This window comes from Corythoichthys intestinalis, chromosome 2, assembly GCF_030265065.1.
Source record: "Corythoichthys intestinalis isolate RoL2023-P3 chromosome 2, ASM3026506v1, whole genome shotgun sequence".
Lineage (NCBI taxonomy): Eukaryota > Metazoa > Chordata > Actinopteri > Syngnathiformes > Syngnathidae > Corythoichthys > Corythoichthys intestinalis.
Window position 1 is genome coordinate 40,624,236 of NC_080396.1, and position 26,567 is coordinate 40,650,802.

Here is a 26,567-nt window from a genome sequence, read left to right on the forward strand (position 1 = left end):
CTACATGTCACTCATTATACTTATAGCTATTGACTTGTAGCGATGTCACCCAGTGTGTGGTCAGATAAACAGCAGCAACCTCTAGGCTATTGGGAGGTACTGGGCAACCAGTGTGTGAATGAGTTTGTAACCCTCGTTCCATTACAGCATTTTGTGTAATCTTGCTGAGGTAACAAGCAAAGAACTTTGAGTGAATAAAAGGTATTAGAAAATATGTGCACTAGGGGTGTAACGGTACACAAAAATCTCGGTTCGGTACGTACCTCGGTTTTGAGGTCACGGTTCGGTTCATTTTTGGTACAGTAAGAAAACTAAATGCAAAATATAAATGTGCTAGTTGTTTATTACACACTTTTGTGCTTTCAACAGTAGGAACATTAGCCTACACAAAGCTAGAATTCTGCTCAAAAATAGAAAATACAATATTCTGAAATGTAGATATTTAAAAAAAAATAAAAATAAAAATAACTTTGGCTAAGACTTTTTCTTTAAAATAAATATCTGATGTGCAAAATTGAACAGTTGCAACACTGAAGTGAAGAGTTGTTCCATCTATATTCTTTTTTAATTTGAATTCCCCACCCAGAGGGCCAACCATCTTCCATGTTAACATTTAACACCCACGCTGCTCACTGCACTTCTGAGTGGTGCCACGGCCCTGGCCGTTTAATTGTTATCTTTTTTGAGACTGTCAGTCATCTGATCACCGCGTCCGCCAGCTGGCTGCCTCCCCTCCCAACGTGGCATACTCTGATTGACGCCGGACGGGCAGACGATGTCACCGCCGCTGACGGGCCACCCGAACTAGCCGCTGTCTGACATGTATCCATTATGCAGCGCTTTGTTTACATTTGCAGCAATAAAGACACTTGCTTTACGGCAGCTAATCCGATACAAGGCTCTGGGTAATACTATTAGGCCGTTGTTTGAGCTTGCATACCCGCGTGAGTGTTGTATTGTGCCTGAGTCTTGTTAACCAAATAAAGGCAGCGTTAAAAAAAGTCATCCGACCGCTCGTCATTTTACAGTCAACACTCAGAGTTCGCAACTTCGCATTTGACAGCATACGTGCCGCGTACCTCCTCGCCAGCTGTTTGTTCGCCATTCATTCACCTGTGCATTTGATCGCTATTTTGTTACACTCCCGCTTTTTCGGTGAGGTATTTTGTGTTCATTCGTTATTGGATCGTTTTTGTTCACCACTGTAAATAAGAGCACCGCAGCAGTAGAGGTAAACTGCCGTTTTCGTTCAACCCGTTTTGTTTAGCGTAAAGAAGCCAGGGTAGTGGCTGTATTGTTTTTTTCTTTTTTACGATCAGGGTTTACTTAGCGGGTGGTGTTCAAGTGTAGTTTCATTTTGTTTGTTGTTTTGGCCTGGCCTTACGCTGAAGCCAGCTTCTTCCGCATTTTGTATATTTTGTTCATTGCGAGTTCGACTTGTGTGCATAAATTTGTGTCCACTTGCAACTTGTGTGCGTGTCTCGTTTTATATTACGCCCTTAGCAGCCGTCCGTTGGACGTAACGGTGGGATTATGGGAAGCATGAGCGGGCATTCTGCGCTTGCGTGAAATGCGTCGAATATTTTAACGTGATTAATTCAAACAATTAATTACCGCCCGTTAACGCGCTAAATTTGACAGCACTTTACATTACGTTAGAAACTCGTTCGGTACACCCCCGTACCGAACCGAGGACCACGTACCGAAACGGTTCAATACAAATACATGTACCGTTACACCCTTAATGTGCACTGTTCTTGTTAGAAAGAAAGAGAGGTAACTACAAGGGAAGTAGCAACAGCCCAAACAAACATCCAACTAATGTAAATATTTCAGTCAAGTGAGTATTGCAAGATAATGAAGTGCTTTAAAGAACTGAAATAATACTGATACTGATACTAATACTGAAGATGGGTTTGAACACCTAAGTAAGATACAGCCTAAGTCTCAGCTAGTGTAAGTCACTTTATTCTTCCTACCTATTTATTATCATATAAATAATAATCATCTGCCGAGAAGAGAGCTGAAGGCCTCAGGCCCTACCTGGTGTCCTGGACGCAGACAAGACCACTGCCCCACCCAGAGGTTGCTTCATGAACACAGGAGCCCCATAAATGAAATTAGGTGTCAATTAGTCAATTACAGTATAATAACTCTGAGGGCAGACATTTAGAGACAGAGAGAATCTCAGCTAAGTTCATTTCCTGCGGCCCAAGAGCCTAGCGCTTGGCACACGTCACTCTCCACCCAGACTCGCTGAATAAGGGCCCCAGTGCTCTCCCTAATGTTATTTTCCCCTAGATATCTTTTTTGATCAACAATTTCCTTTCATGGGATTGTTTTTCACATGCACTACTAGGGGATGCACTATTTCTCTTCCCAATTTGGCCAGAGAGAATTTTATAATTTAGTAATTAAAATCTTTGTTAGGCTTTAGAAATTGCAACTAATTGAATTTAATGGGGAGATGAATTTCATTTTTATTTGATTAGCGGGACCCCTGGCATAGGTATTTATGGAAAAAACTTGACAAAAATATGCTGTGTGGGCTAAGATGGCATAATAGAATTACACTTAATCACATTTCACTGTCCTGAATTTCACTCTAATTTCACTATAATTTTCCATTAGATAGCTGGTTTACAAATATTTGCTCATCTGCGATGGGAAAGGCTATCTGTCTAAAATGATTACCGAGCAAGCCTTCAGAAATATGTCCCCTTTCTCCCCCTCCCTTTTAAAAACCAGATTGCGAGGGATCAAAATTAGGAAGATTGCATTATGGATGTCTGCATCCGGGAGAGCAATGGGGGAGATATGATGATTACGGCCGGGGGATGAAAGCTGTGTCAAGAAAAATATATTACTCTAAAACATAGGCCTATTCTATCTACAAAATCTCTGCTCTCAGCACACTGCTGGCAAGTAACATACTATATCATAATTCATGCGGTAGTATAAACAATGTGCAAATAAAAGAAAGCCGTTGCAGCATGTTATAATGTGCACCAAACAAACTCTGTGTTAATCGCTTCCAAGTGTGTAACCATAATGAGATTCTGTTGTGATTTTTGTAGAATGTCTAGGTCAATCGACACGTAGCAATTATGAAAATCAAAAGACACTGTGACGAATCATCGCCAGGAGTGATGTAAATGACCATTATCAAGAAATGTTGTTGCATTACCATCGTCATCATCGTCATAATCAGCATCATCACCACCATCGAGTTGCCTTTAATATTCAGCTCAGCCCCTGTCTAAGATAAATATATAATAAATATATAATGCAAAATAAACAGACGTGAGGGGGAATAATACCCCACATCATAGGCAACCTCAAATAACACAAGACTGAACTCATGTTGAATCCCATTTTAGAAGCTCCTGCTCCAGAATTAAGGTTTTACACTTTCAATTTCCTTTCCAATTTGACAGCAGCATGTACGCGAATATCAAGAATAAACTTTTCCATTGCCTGGTGAAAAGTAAAAACTCTTAATTTGTTTGTCGAGGCAGTAGGAGAGTGCCTCATGCTGTCCGCCACTCCAATCAAGCAACCATCTAGCTAACCAACTTGTCCATAGACATGTGCCGATTAGCGGTTTCAACGTATACGGTGGTATGAAAACGTCAAGGTTTCAAAACCGCATACATTTTCCATCATACCGTCCCTTAGGTATTTGATGTTTTTTATCTCCTAAAAATGCATGATGAAATCCCTCGCTTGCAGCTGTAAGGCTCAACCCTCCCCCACCAGTTGCTGCTCAGTGTCAGTGAGTTAGCTGTGTTACACAATGGCTAGAGGAGGTGAAACTCCTGAACTTTTTGCCCTATCGAAGTAAACAAAATCGCTGGTATGGGAATACTTTAGCTACAGAAAAGTTACAGACAGCCGCGGCATAGAGGAGGAGGGCCAACCAACATGTAAAACATGTATGCGGAAGGTGGCTGCCAAGGAGGCAATACCTCCAAAATGATTTTGCATTTATACAAAATTAAAGGTTATTAAACACTGTCATGAACGTTGCCCACCAGCTACGAGAGTCTAGCGGTGGTAAAACGTGTTTATCTCTGGCAAGTGTCTGTGTTGAGAGAGTGTTTGTATAATGTAAACACGATATGAGTCATGCACACGTGCTTTTTATGGAAAATAATTCAGTTATTTTTGTTCTGATGGTAATAATGTTGAGCTGTGGCTGTGGGTTTGGGCTCACCTAAAGACTGCAAGTATTTTAATTTTATTTAGAATATTTTTATTTTTAAATGTATTTTAACTAGGGATGTCAAACGATTAAAATTTTTAATCGAGTTAATTACGGCTTAAAAATTAATCGTAATTAATCTTAATTAATCGCAATTCAAACAATCTATAAAATATGCCATATTTTTCAGTAAATTATTGTTGGAATGGAAAGATAAGACACAAGATGGATATATACATTCAACATACGGTACATAAGTACTGTATTTTTTTATTATAACAATAAATCAACAAGATGGCATTAACATTATTAACATTCTGTTAAAGCGATCCGTGGATAGAAAGACTTGTAGTTCTTAAACAAGTTATAGAAATTTTATATTAAAACCCCTCTTAATGTTTTCGTTTTAATAAAATTTGTAAAATTTTCAATCAAAAAATAAACTAGTAGCCCGCAATTGTTGATGTCAATAATTACACAATGCTCATGGGTGCTTAAGCCCATAAAATCAGTCGCACCCAAGCGCCAGCAGAGGGCGACAAAACTCCCAAAAAGCACAAGTAACAAGTTGGCATTGCACTGTGCTGTCATTTTAATCTGTTTGAGCGGGGCAGGTGCGTTAATTGCGTCAAATATTTTAACGTGATTGATTTTTAAAATTAATTACCACCCGTTAACGCGGTGATTTTGACAGCCCTAATTTTAACTTAACATTATACTTATGTTCCAATTTGCTAATATGTTTTGAAAAATAAAAAATCCTGTACAATGGAATAGATTTTTTTTGTTTGTTTTTTTTTTTGCTTTTTTAAAAACCGAGATATCTCAAAGTAACACATTTTAGAGCTTTAATTGCAATACCGTGAAACCGTGATATTTTGGCTTAAGGTTATTTTGCCGTCAGAATATCATACCAGCACATGCCTCCTTGTCCATCCACCTTGTTCCACCAGAAAATTATAGCCAATCCCTCCCCTACGTTATGCTCTCTTACTCTTTGGCCCGAGCTGCCAGAAACAGCAAGAGGGGTTCGAGAAAGACAATCTGACTCCCAGGGAAGGTCAGATTTCTCACTCTACATGTCTCTGGGCTTTGGGCACAAAAGCCACTGAATTCACATCTTTCAACTGGATTGTAGCCTTTGTCCCGGCAAAATGAGGCTGGTGAGTGGGCCCTGCACCAGACCAGCCCCTCCTGGAGAGCCCTGTCAGGGGCAGCCAAACGTCTGCCCTCATCGGCTCTTTGACTGATGCACCCCTGCCATGTCACATGCACGGCAGCATGCACACACACTCACATACGTACACACTCCACCTTGCCTTCAGTATTCTCCTGCACGAAGTATACAATACATCGGGGCCACATCAAACGAAAAGCCCCCACAGCTCCTTTTGAAAAGTAATCATTCGGCCCCCAAAGATGGCAGCATCAGAGCCAGAGGGTTGCGCTAGATCTACCCACCCTGCTGATGATGTTGCCAGTTGAATAGAATGTGTCCTTCTACTCAAATGATACTGTTGATACAGTATGTACAGTAGACACTCAACTTTGTTCAAGTTCGAAACATTCTTAAAGCACTATGCACCAAAGACAATTTAACAGTATAAATTTGTAATGCCAGGGACTTGATCTCATTGTTTTCCATTACATGGGTTTCCACTGATATAGAACACAAGTCTTCATGGAACATTCTGAATATTGCCAAAAGAAAATACAATTATGCATTTAGATTCACTACTGTAATATTAGCACTTAGACATGATTCATCACAGACTATTTTTGTTTCTAATTAGAATTTCAGATTGTTACTTTTCCGGTTTAGACATCAAATCTTCATTCCCAACTTGAAGCGTACAGTACGTCTAGTTTGCTGGACTGTCACTCGGTAAATGGAGTTGGTAAATTGAGTAATACGTACTTGTATAGCTTGTATCTATATTTGTATCTTTGGGTGTAAGTGACATTGTGCCAAGGTGCGCGTTTATCTTTGACCTTTCCTTTTTTGGGCCAAAAATGATCACTTCTGTCTTCCCCACATTTACCTGGAGAAAGTTCTGGCACATCCATTGATGGATTTGATGAATGCATTTACTCATGGAGACTAAGGGACTATAATCATGCTGGGACACAAAAATGTAGAGTTGTGTAATTGCATAGGTGTAATAGGAGATGTCATACTGTTCCATGATCTGAGCGAGGGGAAGCATATACATGTTAAATAAAAGTGGTCCAAGAATGGACCCTTGAGGAACCCCACACGTGAATTTCGTTTATTCTGGCTGATGGTTTCCGATTGACACAAAGAAATCCCTGTCATGTAAATAAGATGTGAACCACTGAAGAACAGTCTCACTGAGCCCTACCCACTGTTCCAATTTGCTGAGTAGTGTGCTGTGATCAACCGTGTCGAATGCGGCACTGAGATCCAATAGTAGCAAAACAGATGATTTGCGTGCGTCAATATTCCGACGGATATTATTTAGGACTTTAACAAGCACAGTCTCAGTGCTGTTTTGTGGCCGAAATCCAGACAGTTAAAAAGATTGTTTTGCACTATTAAAGCCTGTATCTGTTCAAAAAGAACACTATCGATAATTTTCTCCAGGATTGTCAGATTTGATTTTGGCCTATAAGTACTAAAGTTTGATGCATCCAGATTAGGTTTGTTTTAGAAGAGGTTTTCATACGAAGTCCGATGTCCTCTTGTATATGCTTGTATTCTCGTGTGCTTGTAAAACATCAACTGTCCCAATTCCAAGTTCACATCTGCCAAGTTCACTCCGCCCATTTTATTGAACGTTACAGACTCGTCTGGGAAGGTGGGCATTCCAGAATTCTCTTTTCAATTACGGAAATGAAAGCCTTTAAGTGTAAAAGATTTATCTGACATTTTATATTTAACTCACATAATCTAGAATGCTATTTAGAAATGACACAATGTTATATTTTTAACTTTATTCATTTTTTATAATTTTATTTTTACAGCTCGAAGGTGTGGACTTTGTGGAGATTTGTATCGGAGAATGCATTTACATTAATACAGTAATGCACATCCGTGATATGGTTCGCTCAACAATACAGCCGTAGATGTTCTATGACGGTCCTCCTCCGTTCACCAGACTTAATAAGTTAGGGCGGCAATTATTATTGTAGTAACATCGCCAGAGAAATCGCCAGCTTCGTCAGGTTTTTAATCATTTATTCCATCAGCTTGTGCCTAGTGTCCCCCGCAGCAAGTAAACAAAATGAAACTAAAATGGCTCAGTCTATCAAGTCAGCCACGCGATGCGCTCAGGTACACCGCGCAAACACATTCGCCACCTTAGAACCCGGTTTGTTACATTATTACAGGTATTATTATGATTATTTCTATTATTATGTTATTATTCCGATTCTTATTCATAATGTATTTGTTTTGCTCTTTGTAATTGATATTTGCAATACTAACATCTTGGGATGTCCCGATCCAGGTTTTTGCACTTCCGATCCGATACCGATATTGTTTTGCACTTCCGATTCGATACTGATACTGACCGATGCCGACCTATCTGAGCATGTGTTAAAGTTTAAAGTTATTTAGCCTCCTTACTTAGTTGTCAGACTCATGTTGAAAAAGGTTTTAGTACTCTTGATAACAACTAGCCAGCTGAATTAGGTGAGTTTGAATAACACACGATGGTTGGTAACAAGAAACTGACCTGTTTATTCAGTGACAAACACAAAACATTATAAATAACAAACAGAAATGGCATAGTCAGTCAGTAAAACGTGCAAATAATATTGTAAACTGTCTTAAAAAAGCAAACCACACAAACAACCTCAGTGGAAAATCCCACAAATCCCCCAAGCTATTAGATGCTTTTAATGTTTCGTGCATTAGTTACAAAAATTGTATAAAAAGCCTCTCAGGTTTAAATAAACGACTATTTCAGTATCAAGTTAACATTTTAAAACAGTAAATAAAATACTCAAGTCCCCATTCTGTATCAGCAGCTTTAAACTACATTCAATTCATTTAATTTTGCGAATAAACTGTTAAAGTTGTTAAAATTGCTCCTGTTATTCCATAATTTCCCTTCTGTCTACTTTTGTGGAAGTTTTAAAACTGTTTTGAAGATTGATTCAAGTCAAGATTTTGCCGATTTAGGAGTATTTTAGATAAAAAGTTAATTAGGTTCGCTTGGAAGGTTCACAACAGCCTACAAGGGAAGTCTTCTGCTTTAAGATGGCGGCTGTTTACTAACGCATCTGGTTTTCAATACTTCAATGTTGCTAACGCAGTCGAGTCTGTCGTTTTGCATCTAGTTCTATATACATGTGATATCTATTATCTCCAGTAAAACGACGTTGACGTAGTTTGTAGCGGCTGTCAGCAGCAGTCAGGTATTCTTGTGTTCTTTATCCAGCGGCATGAGTTGAGCTAAAGCCGTGAGTTGAGCATTGGCATTACCTGGGTCTATGACAAGCATTATGTTTACTTTCGGGACGCAATGCGGTCAGTTTCTCATTGCGTCCCGAAGACCGCGCTGTGTATTAGTTCAGCTTTACTTGACATATTTCAATAATCGGAATTTAGATGTTTGTGAATCATTCTCGAATCTTTCACGGCCGAATCGCTCAAGGATGTAATGACGGCTGGGCATGTTGTACCGTGGTTCTAAGTGTTGGATGGTGCGTCTTTACTCACGAGAGATAATGGCTCATCATCCAGAATGAATTCTTCGGCAATGACTCTTGTTATTCCCTGGGCTTTGGGACTGTCGAGTGCCAGTTTGTCAAGCATAGCAAAAGTTTCTGCCAGTTTAAGTTGCGTAGGACCTTTCTTTTTGTCTTCCGTTTTCTTAACATACTCCTCATATTGTTTGTGGTGGTATTTCGCTAAATGCTTGATTAGGTTGGTTGTATTAAAACTTCTTACAGCTTTACCACTACGCTTGACTTTAATGTGGCATATGTTGCACTCTGCCTCTTCGTCTTTGTCGTCCTTTAAGGTGAAATGATCCCACACGGCTGACATTTTTACCGATAAAGTCTCTCGGTAAATTGGGAGACGGTAATGTAAATGTAGTGTGCTGTAAAATGCGGACCGGAGTTTAGGGAAACCGAAGCAAAAACTGGAATGGATTATGTAAATTGGTGCGCTGGAAAACTCGGACCGGATTTTAAAAAAAAAACTGGATTTGAAGTCTGGATCGGAATTTTTCCGTGTTCCGATCCGATACCGATGCGCATTTTTTTGCCCATATCGGCCTCCCATCCGATCCAAATATCGGATCGGGACATCTCTACTAACATCAATATTTATTGAAAATTTAGTGTAGGTTTTCGGGCTGTGGAACAAATTAATGGAATTATAATGTATTCTTATGGGAAAATCCTGCTTGACATTTCAACAAACAAGGTCCTGAAACAAATTAACTTCGTGTGTAGAGGTATCACTGTACTTGGGAGTTAAAATTATGTCATCAGGTCCATTGCCGTTTAAACTTGGCTTACTTAGTATTGAGAAATGGTCAACATAGTACTAGCTGATTGAAGGTGGGGTCCACTCTGATATATAAAAACATTCAGGGGGATTTGGAAGAATCTCTGAATGTAAGCGGCAAGACCGATACATATAGAATGTCAACAACTTTGAGAAACTATGCAGACTTCTCTGGCCACAAGCTCAAATGTACTGAACTGTCACAAAGTGAAAAGTATTGCGTGAGTTAAAAGGAAAGATGATGCCTTGGTGAACATGCTGCAAATTCAAGATGAGGGAATGCTTGCACAAATAATACAATAAACTATGTTTTGTTACATTTGAAATTTATGAATTAAGTATAAGTAGATGAAGTTAATAACAGTAATTAAATATGTTAGCATTACAGTTTTTCCTCAAGGAGAGACTGTTTTCCCTTTGTGATCTCAGATGAGTCATCAACTTTTAGAAATGAACCAAAACCTGTTTTATGGACAAACTTTTTTTTTTTTTTTTTTTTTTTTTGCTGAAACCAGTGCGGTGTATCATTCCATGTCGGTTATTAATCATAAACGTATTCATTTCCTCTTTTTTTCCCTTCAGTAAATGCTAGTTAGGCATCAACATGATCCAAAGTTTTGGCCTTTTGTAAACTCTGAATTCTTTATACCAAGTCATGTTGACACTACTGGGGTATTATGTCCAAATGGTCCAGAGACGCTTTGCATGTCACTGCAGGAAAAAAAAACTGCCAGGCAAATACGAGGTTGGACTTATAAAGTATTCATTGTCACCTGGTAACGGCCAGCCTTTATCCTTTCACCTGAAATTGCAATGAAAACTGATAGCTTATCAGAGGGAGGCATGGAAAGAGATTGAGGATTATATGACGTGGGAACTGTATTTGTGTGGAGAGATGAACTTATTTGCTGTAAGCTAAAAAGTCATAAACATGTTTTTTTCCCCCCTCTTTTATGTACACTTTAAAATCAACCTGCCCTGTGTACTGTGCCTCTTAAAGTAGCAATAAGTAACATTTTGGTTGTTTTTCTTCTTTTGCTCCAGAGATCTCTCTACATCTATCAATTGCAGTGGTGGAATGCAACGAAGTAAAAGTACTTTGTTACTGTACTTAAGTACATTTTAGTGCATCTGGACTTTACATGAGTACAAATACAAGGTGGTACTTTTTTGCTTTGACTTCACTACATTTTTATAGCACATATCTGTACTTTTTATTCTGCTACTTTTTTAAATTGTCGTCTGCGTTACACGCTTTTGTTTGCTTTCTTTTTTTTTCATTGTGTATTGATAGTTTCGTTTAAAATGCCTTCCGGCGCAATCGATAAGCACCATGCAACTATGCCGTAACTGAGCACTAGAGGCAGCAACACGAGTAAAAGATTAGGCAGGTGAACAAGATATTGACCAATAAAAGCCAACAGTGAGAGCAGCACGCCTTCAAATGGGTGCTGCACGCTCTTGTACAGTAGGTGGTGGTATGCAACTGATAGTTGCTTGCAATCCGCCATTAAGCTAAGTTTTGAAGTTTTTGTGCCTGTTAAGCTTCTGTTTACTGTGCAGTCAATTTTATTGCTTGTTTTTTAACAGTCTGCACAGTTTTAAATTAAACTGAGCAATCAATGAATTTTCTGGTTATTGACTCAGCTCTCTGGATGGATGGATGGATGGATGGATGGATGGATGGATGGATGGATGGATGGATGGATGGATGGATGGATGGATATACAGTGGGGCAAATAAGTATTTAGCCAACCATTAATTGTGCAATTTCTCCTACTTGAAAAGATTAGACAGGCCTGTAATTGTCAACATGGGTAAATCTCAACCATGAGAGACAGAATGTGGGAAAAAAACAGAAAATCACATTGTTTGATTTTTTAAGAACTTATTTGCAAATCATGATGGAAAATAAGTATTTGGTCAATACCAAAAGTTCATCTCAATACTTTGTTATGTACCCTTTGTTGGCAACAACGGGGGCCAAACATTTTCTGTAACTCTTCACTCTTTGCTTGGTGTAAAGAAATCAACTGTTGGAGCAATTATTAGAAAATGGAAGACATACAAGACCACTGATAATCTCCCTCTATCTGGGGCTCCATGCAAGATCTCACCCCGTGGCGTCAAAATAATAACTAGAACGGTGAGCAAAAATCCCAGAACCACACGAGGGGACCTAGTGAATGACCTACAGCAGACATGTCCAAAATCCGGCCCGGGGGCCAAATGCGGCCCGTGGTCAAATTTCATCCGGCCCCCAGCCTCTGTCATAAAATCAATAACATCTGGCCCGCACACAGACTTAATAAATTGGTCAGCAGTACTGCAACCAGCATATGAAGTAGCCTACACACGAAATGCTGCTCCTCATTTACCCACTGAAAGGCAGCAGCACTTTAACCCTTTATTGCCAAATGTATCGCGTTTGATACACCTAAAATTTCATGATTTTCAGACTAATTTAGAATTATGACATTTCTTTTTGGGGAAAAAAAAAATGATGGATGCAAGTCGAAACATGCATCTGCAGGTTCCATGAGAAAAAAAACATGATTTAGCATGGGTTATAGATATTAGAGCGCTTATTACACATATTCATCTTGACTTTTTTTTTTTTTTTCAAAAAAATTTGAAAAAAAGGTTTCATTGGGACCTTATTTTTCATATTTTGGGATTCTCTGATAATTGCTTCATGTTGCAGGTATTTAAGGGCTAAGCAACATTACTCCATTTGACCCTCTACTTCCAATTTTCTAAAATGGCGACAATCAACAAAAAAAAGTTGCCTGTGATGGTAGACGCTTCATGGATAGGTGGAAATTGGACTATTTCTTCACTAAAATACACAACAACTGTGTCTTGCCTCATTTGCAAAGAAACAGTCGCTGTTTTTAAAGATTTCAATGTGAGGCGATATTACCAAACAAGATACGCTGACATGCACGACAAGATTACAGGGAAATTACGCAGCGAGAAATTGAAGCAACTTGAAGCTAGTTTAATTTCACTACAGTAGTATTTCGCAAGAGCCCGAGAGTCGAAAGAGAACGCCACAAAGGCTAGTTGCGAGATTGTTGAAATTATTCATTAAAAAAATAATAAAGCAAATGTGACACACTGAATAGCTTGCTAAATTTTGCTTAAATATATTGTTCTACGTAAAGGACGTCAGCCAAGGTCGGCCCCCTCACATTTTTACCACGCCAAATCAGGCCCCCTTTGCAAAACGTTTGGACACCCCTGACCTACAGAGAGCTGGGACCACAGTAACATAGGCTTATTTTCCACCATGATTTGCAAATAAGTTCTTTAAAAATCAAACAATGTGATTTTCTGTTGGGGTTTTTTTTTTCCCACTCTCTGTCGCTCATTTTTTAGGTTTACCCATGTTGACATTTACAGGCGTCTCTAATATTTTCAAGTGGGAGAACTTGCACAATTAGTGGTTGACTAAATACTTATATGCCCCACTGTGTGTGTGTGTGTGTGTGTGTGTATATATATATATATATATATATATATATATATATATATATATATATATATATATATATATATATATATATATATATAAAATGTAAAAAATTTAATATACGTATATATGTATATATACATATATTACATTTTTGCATTGGGAGAAAATACTTTTACTTTTTACTTGTAAAGTAAATTTTAAAGCACGTACTTTTGAACTTTTACTTGAGTATTTTTTTTCTTAGATACTTATACTTTTACTTAAGTATTTTGTGCACCTGTATCTGTATCTTTTCCCTAAGTCTAAAAGAAAAAGTGAGTTCTTCATCCACCACTGGTCAATTGTACAACAATATACCGATTGAAAGGGCTTTTTTCTAGTAGTACGCCCAAAAAACATAAAAAGTTTGTTTTTGTTTTTTTCCTAAAAAAGTAACAAACTGCAAACTGTCATACTTAATATGCTAAAATTCACCAGCACGTGCGCTTAAAGGTTTTAGTCCAACAATGTTAACATACATTGTAAACATTTATTGTCTAATTACACAGTGCATCCTCAATAAACACATAAATGTGTATTATTTTATTCTACAAAACAATTATTACAATGATTTATTGAAGTAACATCATTGTTGCTGTGTGTTACAAGTAAGAAATTCAACAATTGTGGGGGGTTTTCATGACCATTAACAGGATAACATTAGACTTTGGACTTATGTTGTATCATAAAGTTGGCTAATTTGCATAGAATACTTTTTTTTTTTTAATAAAAAGAAGGAAAGGGGCTCTCTTAATTTTAATGGAGGCAGCACAGGCTCCTCCCCGAGAGAGTTGAAAGGCTAGAGGAGCACAAAGATGGAAAAGGCCAGCCCACTGAGGGAGGGAGTTAAAAAAAAAAAAAGAACGCAGGGGCTCCTCTGCCATAATTTCCTATCAGCCTATTGAGACGACATCACCAGCAGCTTGGTCTGTGCGTGTGTGCATGGAAGCAAAGCAGAGGGTGAGAGAGAGGCAGACACACCAGAGAGAGAGAGAGAGAGAGAGAGAGAGAGAGCCAAAGAGAGAGAGAGAGAGAGAGGAGGGAAGGGGGAGGCTCCATATTCGCTCACCTACCTCCTCCAAAGCCACAGGAAGGAGGGGCCAGAGTCAAAGCTGCCAATCAAATCTGCTTGTGGCAGCCGGCATTATCTCAGCAACAAACTATTGACAGATTACATGTCAAGGAGTTTAGTGCATGATTGAAGGAAGCCCCCTTTTTTTGTTATAGTCACTTTTTCGCTTTATCTTCCTCTCCGCTGAGCAACATTTGAATGACTTTCCGCCAGAGTTGAGTAGTATTATGAAAGTTACATGTCTGAGAGGATTTAACTTCGACTTCCCTGAATATGGTGAGTACTTTTCTCCTTTTCTCACTTTGCTATATATATATTTTTTTATATGCCTTTTCTACATGCAGACAGTTAAAGGTGTGCCTTTAACCCTCTCCCTCTCTCACACACACACGGGGAAAGTTGTTCATGATTAAACTGTGCCAGTGAGGACAGCATACTGTATACAGTATACCAAAGTGTTGCAACACCCTTATTTATAGCACTTTTCAGAGTGCCCAAAGGTGACTGCAATATCAAATATGATCGTGTCCCGTTCCACTCAGTGTTGACACCATAAAGCACTCATGTAGATAAAGTTCACAGGACCAGTTTCATTTTCTCTTACCTGTCACTTACTTTGTTTTTAAAATAAATTTTCATTCTTTTGTGAACCGGCCAACATATTTTTACTGTACAAATACAGGTGTTGGTTTTCTCCACAGAAGCACTGACAATGCCATTAGGATAGAATGAATGGCCTAAGGATTTGTTGCCAAGGGGACAAAGCAAACAAACTGTTTTGTTGTCACACATGTAAATGGTGCAGGGCAGTCACTCTATCACCTTTTCATGTAATTCTCAGTAATGTATGTGCTTTGTAATGATGTATCATTAAGCGGGGCGCTCCAATCAAAATACTGTATGTAATTGGTTTCCAGTGAATGGCGTTGTGGCAGAAATGGGCTGCATACTTTTTATACAAAGTATTTCTGGTGATGAACTTGTCCCGTTGTATCTGAATAAAAGCGGCCGCGTGTCACAGTATTTTCCACTTCAGGGGCGGGCTCTCTTTTATTTTACTAATTATTATTACACAATAACATTAAGTTTTTTTCTGTTTTGCGTGTGTGTTTGTCATGTTTATATGGGTGTCTTTTCTGTTGGCGTGCACTGCCTGGTGTGTGTACCTGTGTTAGTGTGTATGAGTTGCAGCTGTATATTTTATTTTGTAAAACTACACAATGTGTCACCTTTGACTTTTCATGTAATATTTGCGGTTAAAAAAAGACAAACAAAAAAGTTAATGCTTTCGTATTTATTCTGTGTATATATGCATATGTACATATGCATGTATAGTTTTCTCCAGTTATATAGAGACATGGTGACACACACACACACACACACATATAGTTATACAGAGACTGTGATTTTTTACAGTGCTGCAGCTCAATAGTAAATACAACTATTTCCCCAGTATAGCAAGATACTGAATTACTTATCATACATTTTTTCTTCCCAAAATTGTAATTCACTCTAGTCAGCTTTTGCTTCAAGCTGCTATTTTTAATATGTTTGTATGACACTTGGGAACTCCCTTTGTTAGAATTTTTTTGTTTTGTTTGTTTGTTTTTAGTTGTTTGGAGTCCATCATATTGGCACTTCTGCTCATCATTATGGAATATTTAAAGTGCATTTTTAAGAGCACTTTCCTTGTTTCATTTCAGAAGGTTTTCCCGTTGAGGACACCGGGACTAACAAATTCATTCGAGTCAATCTTGCGTGCGTGCCAGTAATGTGTGGTCACTCTCAGTGAGCGCGTTAAATTTGTAGCCGAGAGTAACACAAGTTGAGCAGACTTTTAATAGTGACACAACATAATTACAAACTTTTTACCTGGTTGGAAGTTGTTTTTCCTCCCCCTCTTATAAGTCATAATAATGACTGCTTTCACCCTCAAAGAGTTATCCCATTAACCCTTTGTGGCACCCTCCATCTTTTATGGCCTTCCACAAAACCAGCATGACATGAGAGAGGAAAACAAGTCATGGTCTAAAGGGCCTCAATAACCTTATATCTCAATTTATCCATAACCTGAATCATTTTGATGTCTAAGCAATAAAATATGCTGTTGAGATCCTCTTTCTCCTCCTCCTCGGATGACAGCAAATTTACATTTTTTAATTAAACTAGCCAGAATTTTTTATTGGGAGGCTGGGTTATGCTAATAGGAATGTTGTGTACAGCAGATTAACAGAGTTTTGAAATAAATTTGGCATGCAGACATTTAGATGTGAAAAAAGGGCAGTGATTTTCTCAAACCTTTGTCACGACAATTTCTCCTGGGGATTCCTGGTATTCTATGAGGAGCTTTGTGGCACTCTGAATGGTTACAAGCCTCTGAGTTAAAAATAAATAATGATAATCTTGTATTGAAACAAAACCTTTCTAAAGAATTGTACTACAGTATATGATACAAGAACATACTCAATTTGAAGAACCCACCCTATAATAAACATTTAAATGACTGATTACTTTAAATGACCAACTAAAAATATGTTACAGTTCAGGATATTATTTTTTTCATTTAAAAAAAAAAAGTCCCTCTTTTTTGTTTTCGATTCATTTCATGTTTGCTTTTATACACAATTTTTAAAATAAAAGACAAGCTAAAAAGAACCTTAATTAAAGATTTCAAATTATAATAGTTAAATGTAGGATACTAGTGTATGTTTTTTTAGTTTTATTCCCGGCAAGTAGTGCTTAATTTATGTTTTGCTGGCTTGTGCGTGTGTGTTGCATGTTTTATGCAGAGGGAGAAGAGAGGGAACACAAACAGGAGACGAGGGAAAGGAACTGTGCACGCTTGTATGTGTGTGTATTTGTATATGCGTGTGTGAGGGCGTGCATGCACTTACACGTTTGTGTGCATTTGTGAGTGAATGTATGTATGTGTGTTAGGGGTAGACAGAGAGAGAAGGACAGCTGAGTCCTGATTGAGCATGTGCCCAGTCATCAGACACTCAGCATCATAATTGCCTTACCTCCATCTTTTATTGGCAAAATCACACCAACTGGCCTTTTCAAATTTTGGGGGGGAAGGAGCAAGTGAGATGAAATGATGAAATTAAGTTCAGAAGCACGTGGGCTGTCCCGCATCTTACTGCAGTAGTCAAAGAGTTGGCGGCTACTTGATATGGGCCACGAGTAAGGCAAGTGGCATCAACACCCCCTTTCTTCACGGCTGTGCACTCATGCAGTGGCCGGCACCTAATTAAAACCTCAAAGCTCCCCGTCACCAATATGGAGTAATGGCCTAATTAATACTCTTCACCGAAATATTATGGAATGATGAACAGGTTGCACTTTGGGTCTTCATAGCTTTTAGTGTATAACTAAGATTTTTTTGCAAATATAATATGTTGAAATGCAGTTGCATTTTAATCAACTGTAAAGGATTCATTTTGCATTATTATTCTGGCAGGAAAAAAATTAAAATCTGGAAAAAAAAAAAAAAAATTACAAAAAGAAAGAACATAGAAGCTTCCTGTAACTTGCATCCTTCTCCTTATTTTACATACAAAATTGAAATTTCACAGGGAGAGAGGGGAGAAATAATCTCAAGCCATTGATATGCCGTATAAGAGGGCAAAACGGAAAATGAAGAGGTAATTAGCACAGTGGAAGACTTTGGCGTGTTTGTCTGAAAGCACGGTCTCCACCGGCCATGAATGAATTTGCATGCTTCGCTTATCGAGGCGCACTTATTAGGCGGGCTGAAAGAGAGATTAAGCCGGCGCAAAATGTGGTGACTAATCCTTTTAAATGTGGCAGCGGGTCTTTAGGTACAAACCAGGCGGCCTGCGCGTACGTTAGCTGCAGCGGAATGTGACAGGTCGCAACTTTGATAAAGAGGCGACGAATGTAGAGTTCAGGTGCAGCAAGGATGCTCATAGGTGATCATCTCCTGACCATCTTACCACAGGACCGAGCCACCACGGGGGGCCTCTAATTTTAATTTTCTTTTTTTTAATTCTGTATCCCTTCTTCATGTCATAAACACAAAAGGTGTGATGATTCTGTTTTGTGTAACTGTGTCGTCTTAATAAGAATGTAAGGAACGGAGCAGCTTTTTTCCCACTTCCCTGCCTTGCGCGAGGAGTGAGGAAATATTTGTTTTGCCGAGTTACCGAGCCAGTAGCCCTGTCCTCATCCGTAATTGACTGCAAACATGAATGTCTAAACACTGCCCGCACTCACCCTCCACTTCAGCTTCCACCTCCTGCTTGTGCTTCACGGTGACATTAGGGTCAGCAATGATTACTCCTTCCTCTCTTTGGGTGTTATATCTGAAGGCCAGCTGCTCATTTTTGTCCGTGCCAATGGAAAGAGAAAAAGAGAAGGATAGAGAAGGGATAGAGTGGAGCAGGAGTTTGCTGTATTTCTTTCCTTTTTTTAGTCAGTAACTTGATAGGATTACATGGTTCTGGAGCCTACACCTGTTAAGAGGCTGTTAGAGGAACAGTTGGCAGTCCCGTGGCCGAGCTGCTAAGCTTTTTTTTCTCCTTTCTATCTGCTGCCCGTTCCGTGTCGCCTTGTGGGGATTTTACCCGGCATGTACACAGGGAGTTCGTTTCGCGGGGTAGGGTGGGCAACTGCTCCTTGTGACATACAAGTATTGTGTTCGAGTGTGTATCCTGCATCGGTGTGTGTGTGTGGCTGGGCCATCTCCTGAGACTCATTGTCTCCATGCAGTGTGCTTCCCTTTCTGACCTCAGTCACTACGGCCGAACCACCCACGCAAGAACGTATAAGTAACACAAAGAATTCAATTTTGGTTTGTTTTTCCACGAAGAGTTCGGGACAGGTGTTGGCAGAGTTGTGAAAATGCCCAAATACTGGTTAAACCAGACCATTTAAATGATTAAGGGTTAGGTTGAGAACATTTGTGCATATTTTAGGAGTGTCAAAGAGCTGTTGTCAATCAAAAATACTTTTGGAAGGAGTGGAGAAATGAGTAATGCATATAATGTCTTACTTGTTTTCTCTTGTTCGTCTATTATTTAAGTGGGAAACAGTCATGAATTGTTGTCTCGAGTTGGGAGAGCGATTGAAAGGAGACACTTTGGAAGCAGCAACAGTTATCTGAAAAATTACTATACAACTGTGTATTTTGTGCCTTGGTGCAATGGTTCCCACTACCTTATTTGGCATACAGCAGCTCTGTCACTTTCTGTAGGCCTTCAGCACCTGTTCCCCCATTGTGCCGGAATTTTCTATATTTGGCAGGAAGTGGATTGGTGCGTAGGTCAAAGTTTGCACTAGTTTTAGAGGCATAAACTTGATATTCTCATGTCTATTTTTGTTTTTCTTCCACAGTTGTTTAGCAGACAATATTAGACAACATGATTCACGCCGCGAGAAGGAAACATTTCTCCGCGGGGCTTTTAAATGTCATGTATGATATTGGCACGTCGCTTTTCCACAATGGAAAAGGATCCCCCTTCTGAAGCAGAAGAGAAATAAAAAAGGCCAAAGTTAATAGATATCTCAGGCTAACTTTTAATTGTTCTGATATGTAATCGCTAAATGACAATTAAAAAAAGCAGGACAGACACTTTAAAAGCTTTATCTCTGCTGCTCTGCGCTCAAAGTGTCATGTCCATAACAGCACCACCTGATCTACAGAGTAAAATAACCGCTTAGGCTTATTGTTTGGACAATATTGGAACCCCCCACCACCACCACCTCCGACGCCTCAGCTCCCCTCGCTGCTCCGCTCCCCTCTCCCTTGATTCATTTCACCCACTGTCCTCGGCTGCTGGAAAATGGCGTTAATTTTTTTATTACCTGTTTGACTCTCCAGCCTTATTACTGTAGCCCCTTAATGTTCCCTGTAACCGTGGAAACCAGATGAATAAATGTCCGCCAAAGAAAATGAGATGATTAAACAGGTCACCCTTGCAAAACAAATTCGCTTGGTCGAGCGCAATTTGTGTACCAAGCGGCTGTCTTAACAGTTTGCTAACAAGGGGATTGTTTGCCAGACTTATTCAAAAGGGGAGGGGGGATGAAGATATCTTGGAGGGAAGAGGGTTGATTGAAGAGATAATATTTTAGATTGCCATGCAATTTGTCTCATCACTTTATTCTCCGTGATAGTCTGGTGTATGTTGATGATTTAAAGTTCCACCTTCATCCATTGCGAGCGACACTTTTTGCTGCCTGCGCGTATGTATATTTAAATCATCTTGTTGTCAGCGGCATTTGGTCTGTGATCATCAGCAAGTGCAGTGGCAAATAGAAATCCCTTCATTCATGTGGCAACCAATCATTACTGCTAATTGTCCTTGAAGCCATCTGTATAGGGTGGTTTGTCCTCTGTGGGTGTTGGTACAGTCCTGGTCATGGATTTACAAGTGCCTGACCCATCTTGTAGTCAGCACAAAAAAAATCCGAGAGGCTCCACTGCAGTGGGAATCGTCTATAACGCCGACAAACGATGGCAATTTTGGCTTCCCTCTGCTTTCCCATCATGCGCCAAGTCTACCGTTCCCAGAAAAGCCACATTCCCACCAATCAGTCCAGTTCAGTTAGGTTTATTAAAGAACAATTTGGAATAGTAACACCTCGCCTGGGCACTTACAGTGTAGGTGCGATGTTGAAAGAGTGGCATGGCGCACTCAATAATCAGTTCAACAAGATGAAGAATGTGACACAACTCTCATAGTAGTTAGTGTAATGTGCAGAGTCAGACATTTTCCATCAAGATGCATGATCAAATTTGACATAATTTTTTTTCATTTGAGTGTATTATTATCAATCATTGCACTGCAATGGCCATTCGCAATACAACGACCACACTGTATAGTTACTCTTAGTATGTACAGGTTTTCCCTAAACTTTTTGTTATTGCTTATTATTTAATCCCTCCCAAACTGCTGATTGGTAAATTACCGTACACATTATTCAAAAGACACTCCTTTAGAACATTTTTGCTGTTGTCTAGGCATACTTTACTGGGTCACAGTCCTAAATAACTTGTACTCATCACCTGTCAATCACATGACTTACAGTTCACGTGCAGACTTAGTGATGCTGTGGGGTTTTCAATTTTCCTCATATACAATTTATCTGACCACCACCACCACTTATATGACAATTAACCGATTTACTAAATACCAAAAATCTTTTTCTGTGATGGTTTATATGCCTTCATGCAGGTATTTAACCCAAATACAGTGGTACCTCGACATACGACCGCTTCGACTCAAGATCTTTTCGACATTCGATGTAAAAATTTACTCCCCATTTCTTTCTAGATCTGATGACATGCTGAAAATACGGCAATTTATGACAGCGCCATAATTTCTTTGTTTTCCCGCAAGATGGACACAAGGCGGATTTTCTTGTGAGAGAAATCAACATGGGTTCCAAGAAGGTTAGTGCAGGTGGTGAAAAAAAAGAAAAAGATGACCCTTACCATTGAAATAAAGATGAAAATAATAGAAAAATATGAACGTGGTGTTCGCCTCCGTGAAATTTCTCGACAATACAGCCATAGAATGTCTACGATCTCGATGGTCCTCCTCCGACATCCGTTGGCCAGTCTTTATAAGTTAAGGTGACAATTATTATCGTGGTAACATCGCCAAACAAATTGAAAGCTTCAGGTTTTTACCAATTTATTTCAGAACTTGTGCAACACAACACGCCTACTGTCCGCCGCAGTTGACGCCAACAACAACAGGACATTAAAAGAGAAAGTAAAATCTCTACCGCACCTCACTGTCACGTCAGCCACATGGTGCGGTCAGGTACAACACGCAAAACACCTCCACCAAATAAGAACCCGATTCATTACATTATATCAGGAATTATCATTAGTATTACTATATTATTATTCTGATCTTGATTTATAATTTATTTGTTTTGCGATGTGTAATTGCCATTTGTAATGGTACTAGCAGATATTGTTAAAAATTTAGTGTAGGTTTTTGGGCCATGGAACAAATTAATGGATTTATAAATTATTCTTATGGGAAAATCCTGCTCGACATACGACCACTTCGACTTACAAACAAGGTCCTGGAACAAACTAACTTCGTATATAGATGTACCACTGTAATTTGAACCGTAAAATGTAATCCCAATGTCGTTGCATTTTAGAAATTACTGCCCCACACTCTCAAAATACAAATGAATTACATACTTGTACTTTACTTATTGATTTAGGGTTTAACAATCTATATTTACCGAATATAAGACGGCCCTTATTATAAGACGACCCCCTTTTTCAAGACTCAAGTTTGAAAAAAGACTTTTTGAACACCAAATTAATTTTTATACAGAAAATAATTACAGTACATCTGAAACCAATGATTATAACGATATATTTGAGAGAAAAAGCATGTTACTTTGCCTCATTCAAATCCTAATATCTGAACATTTAAATATGTAAACTAAAGTGCAATCACATTCGTAAATGAATGGCTTCTGGTTTTTGAAATGTAAATAAACCAATATATTGTGATAAAACAACAAAATTGCAATAACTGCATTAACCATCAAAGTGAGGTCTAACTGTAACTGTAGTCTTGAAACAAATCTGAATAAGGAAAAACATTGCAATGAAATAATGCAAACTGGTTAAACTTGAGAGTAGCTGAGATCTGTCATGACAGAACATTACTCAAGTTCAGCATTCGCCTAATTGATATCTGGCGCCATCTAGCATCGTGAATGGGTATAATGTCTAGACCCCGAATATAAGACGACTCCCACTTTTTCAGTCTTATTTCAATGCAAAAAAAACCTACCGTCTTATATTCGGGCCAATACGGTATTAACATTCCTGAAGAAATATTTGTCAAATCCTTTTCAGTGAAGGGGTCTCAAATGTCAGTATAAATCTCTGATATAAGTGACGATTCGTCATACCTGTTCAAAATGCTCGCTGAAAATAAACATAAGCATTAAAGGACTTCCTGATGGTTCAGAATAGTCTGTTTATAACTGGCGGTGTAGTAAATTAGTTAAACACCATCCATGTTTGGATTGGACTGTGGAAGACAGCCAGAGAGAACCAGATTCACAACCTTTCCTAAAAAACAACGTAACTGCTCAGCCACTGTGCTGATGAGTTTGATGGGAGAATTAGAGGGATGAAGCCACATAACTGATCAAATTTGTTAAAGTCCAGGATGTGGCTGTGGTGTTGTTCATGGAGGGATGCCAATTTTCTTTGCCACTTAAAGGGTGTTGCCTGTTTGCACTGATCCACCACCAGCACTTACTCGCTTCTTGTAAAAAAAAAAAAAAAAAAAAGCCAAATGGATCCTAGCCCGTGCCAATTTATCCTGTAACAAATACCAATGCCAACTATTATTAGTCCTTCATTTGGCCGTAACAATCAGATAGGTCATATGCTTAGTGAAGAGCCATGGCTCTTACCTAACATGGGATAAGTGATAGGGAGCCATCGTTTTTTGTTTTGTGTTTTTTTCCCCCTGGCAGAGGAGGTATTTCATCCCAATACCAGGACACTATAGCTCAAAACTGAAAAGCACTTATGCATTATTGATGTTTTAATTTGTGCAAATGCCCAAGTCTTTGTTAAGTGATTATAGTGCTAGGGAGATAACAGGGGAGGTACTTTTCTATGAAACAAGAGCTTGCTTGCTGGCCGCACTGGGAGGCCATTGAACTAAATCTAACAAGCTTCTACTCTGCTTAGTGAGACGGAGCTCGCATTGAGAGTGGGAGGGAGTAAGGAGAGTTGACTCTAAATATCAACAGATAAGAAAAGAATCAGCCATTGATCTTTCGTCCCTTTTTCAGCTACACCCCTTCAGTTTATGATGCATGGTTTATAGGTCTTTTACATCCCTTATCAAAAATTATTTGATGTAAATACAATAGAAGTGACCTGAAAAGCCTCATGTGCAAATACTCTACGTGGCACACTAGGAACTGACCTTGCAGGGAGGGGACGGGGGAATGCAAAGTTGTAATGCTTGCAAAACAAGCCAATAAAATAATGTTGTATTGAAAGGAGGGGGTTTGGATAAATATAAAAGAGATGAGAAGCAATGATTAACTCAGAACAAAGGTTATCAATGATGGCATTTAAAAAAAAAAAAAAAGTAATTCTTGTTCGTGTTGTCACGATACAAACATTTTTCAACTCAATATTCATAATTAAAAGAATACTTGATACTTTTTTTGACACTACATTTTTTTTTTTTTTTGCAAGGAAAATGCAAAAACATCATTCATTACTATTAAGAGTAGTGCAAAATAAAATTTTCCCCAAGACAAAAAATTCTGGTTACCTGGGGTCTAGCAAAAACAAATGAATAAATGAAGCAGCAGCGGCGACAAGGTGGACTGAGTATTGATATATTTGCAACCAAATATCATATACATATATAAAGATTCCAGGATCAATATTTTTGATACTTTTGACAACCTAACAGACATAATTTGTTATTGCTCCTTTTTTTGGGTGGGGTTGTCCACATGTCTCAGCCATATACAGTAGATGTGTGACCATAACAAGAAATGCCTAATTACATCAGTTTTTGCCAGGCTTATAACTTCTTCATTGAGTCACTACTGTATACGATTTACCTTTTGGCCTCCTTTTTGGAGAAAAGCAGGTTGATTTTTGAGGTTCTGGGTAGAGGTAAAAAAAAAAAAAACAAACACAAGTGCATACATGGACACGTGCGTGCGCGCGCACACACAGGCATACACGCACAACCTTACCACAGCATTTACTGCTTTATTAAGCTGTCTCATGAACCCACCAGCAGAACATTAAAATAAGGAGGAAGGGGGGGAATAAAGGAAAAGCCCATATTACATAAATGATTTTATGTCATTTGTGAACTACAAAATGCTCATTTTTATTGTGTGCACAGAGAGAAGAGAGCCAGGAAAAATAGAGGTTGGCTTAGAAATTCAGAATTTCAATTAGCATATGTAATCTGAACCTGTCGGCTTTGATAGGCATTTTTTTCTTCTCTTTCACTAAGAATAAAGTAACACTTGTAAAACATTAATTAATCAGACTTTTTTTTTTTTTTTTTAAAGAGGAAAGTGTCCTTTATACAGCTTCTGTTCCCCAGTTACCTCAGAAGTGCTTCAACCCAAATCATTGGGAAAAAAAATTTCAATTGGATTTGTTTAAAACATGAAAGAGACACCATTGAGAGGATGATATCATGTCATGTGAGGGCTTAGCCTTTTGCTGGAGAATTGAAATGCATCCTTGGCTCAGTGAAACCTAAGCTGGGTGCGGGAGAATGAGCTTCTATTTTAATGTCTTTCTACCTGACAGATGACTTTTTTTTTTTTTTTTTTTAAATTAAAAACGTTGTTCCAACATAGAAAATAATTGATTATTCATTATTAAATTGACAGGTAATACAGTTGTCACGATAATATAATTTTAACATTTCTAAAGATTAAACTTTGTAAAATTCTAAGCTTTGGTCTTAATTGGAGTCAAAGGAGCACCTGACTGATGAATGCTACTTACCATGAAAAGTTATTACACCTCATTCAGACACGTTAAGTCCTGAATGAATCAAATGAAACGGTTGTAGTTTTGTCCCAACTGAACATTTACGTACCAAGTTCATACATACATTACGTCTCAGGTATAAAAATGAATGTTAAAGATAATTCTTCTTTTCAATTCCTACGAAACAAATTATAATTTTATGTCATCTACTTGTTGGAATATAAAGTAAAATATGTCCCTCAAGTACACATATGCTCTTACACAGACTACTGTAAATCCTCTGGCAGTGTGAGATGAGTACACATAGAGATGATACATTAAAAGTGCCATAACTCGCACACCCAGCAAAGCTAAAAATCAATTGGAATGGATAGTTAAGCTGGCCCTAAAAATCAATGAGCAATTCATGTCCTTGATCACAGTGAGTGTCATTCCTCTCAATGTTAGAACTAGCCGAGGGACGAATATGCTGTTCACCATTTATTCACGTTCAGCACAAATTCATAGGAAACCTGAACACACAGCATGCCGTTCTCATATATTTTAAGATAATGTTAAATGATGTTTGTGTTTTTGATAAATGCCAACTGTTAAATAAAACACCAGTCAAAATAGCAGTGTCAAATATCCAGTCGAGTGTTGTTTTTAAACTCTGCAAAATGATGCAATCCAAGGACATTGTACACCACGCTTGGAAAGTGGAGATGACCATACTCACGCGCGCGCTTGCGCGCACACACATCCGCACGCATACATTCACAAGTGGGGGGTTCCAAAAGAAGT

General features: G+C 38.6%; 1 protein-coding gene across 1 annotated transcript in view; it reads left to right on the forward strand.

Annotated features, from left to right (window-relative positions):
• Positions 1 to 14,230: 14,230 nt before the first annotated feature.
• Positions 14,231 to 26,567, forward strand: part of casz1 (castor zinc finger 1) — a 101,335-nt gene continuing 88,998 nt past the window's right edge. The window contains exon 1 of the mRNA XM_057856733.1: positions 14,231 to 14,554. Coding sequence (XP_057712716.1) covers positions 14,506 to 14,554 — 49 coding nt within the window. The 5' untranslated portion in view covers positions 14,231 to 14,505. The remainder of the gene's footprint in view (positions 14,555 to 26,567) is intronic.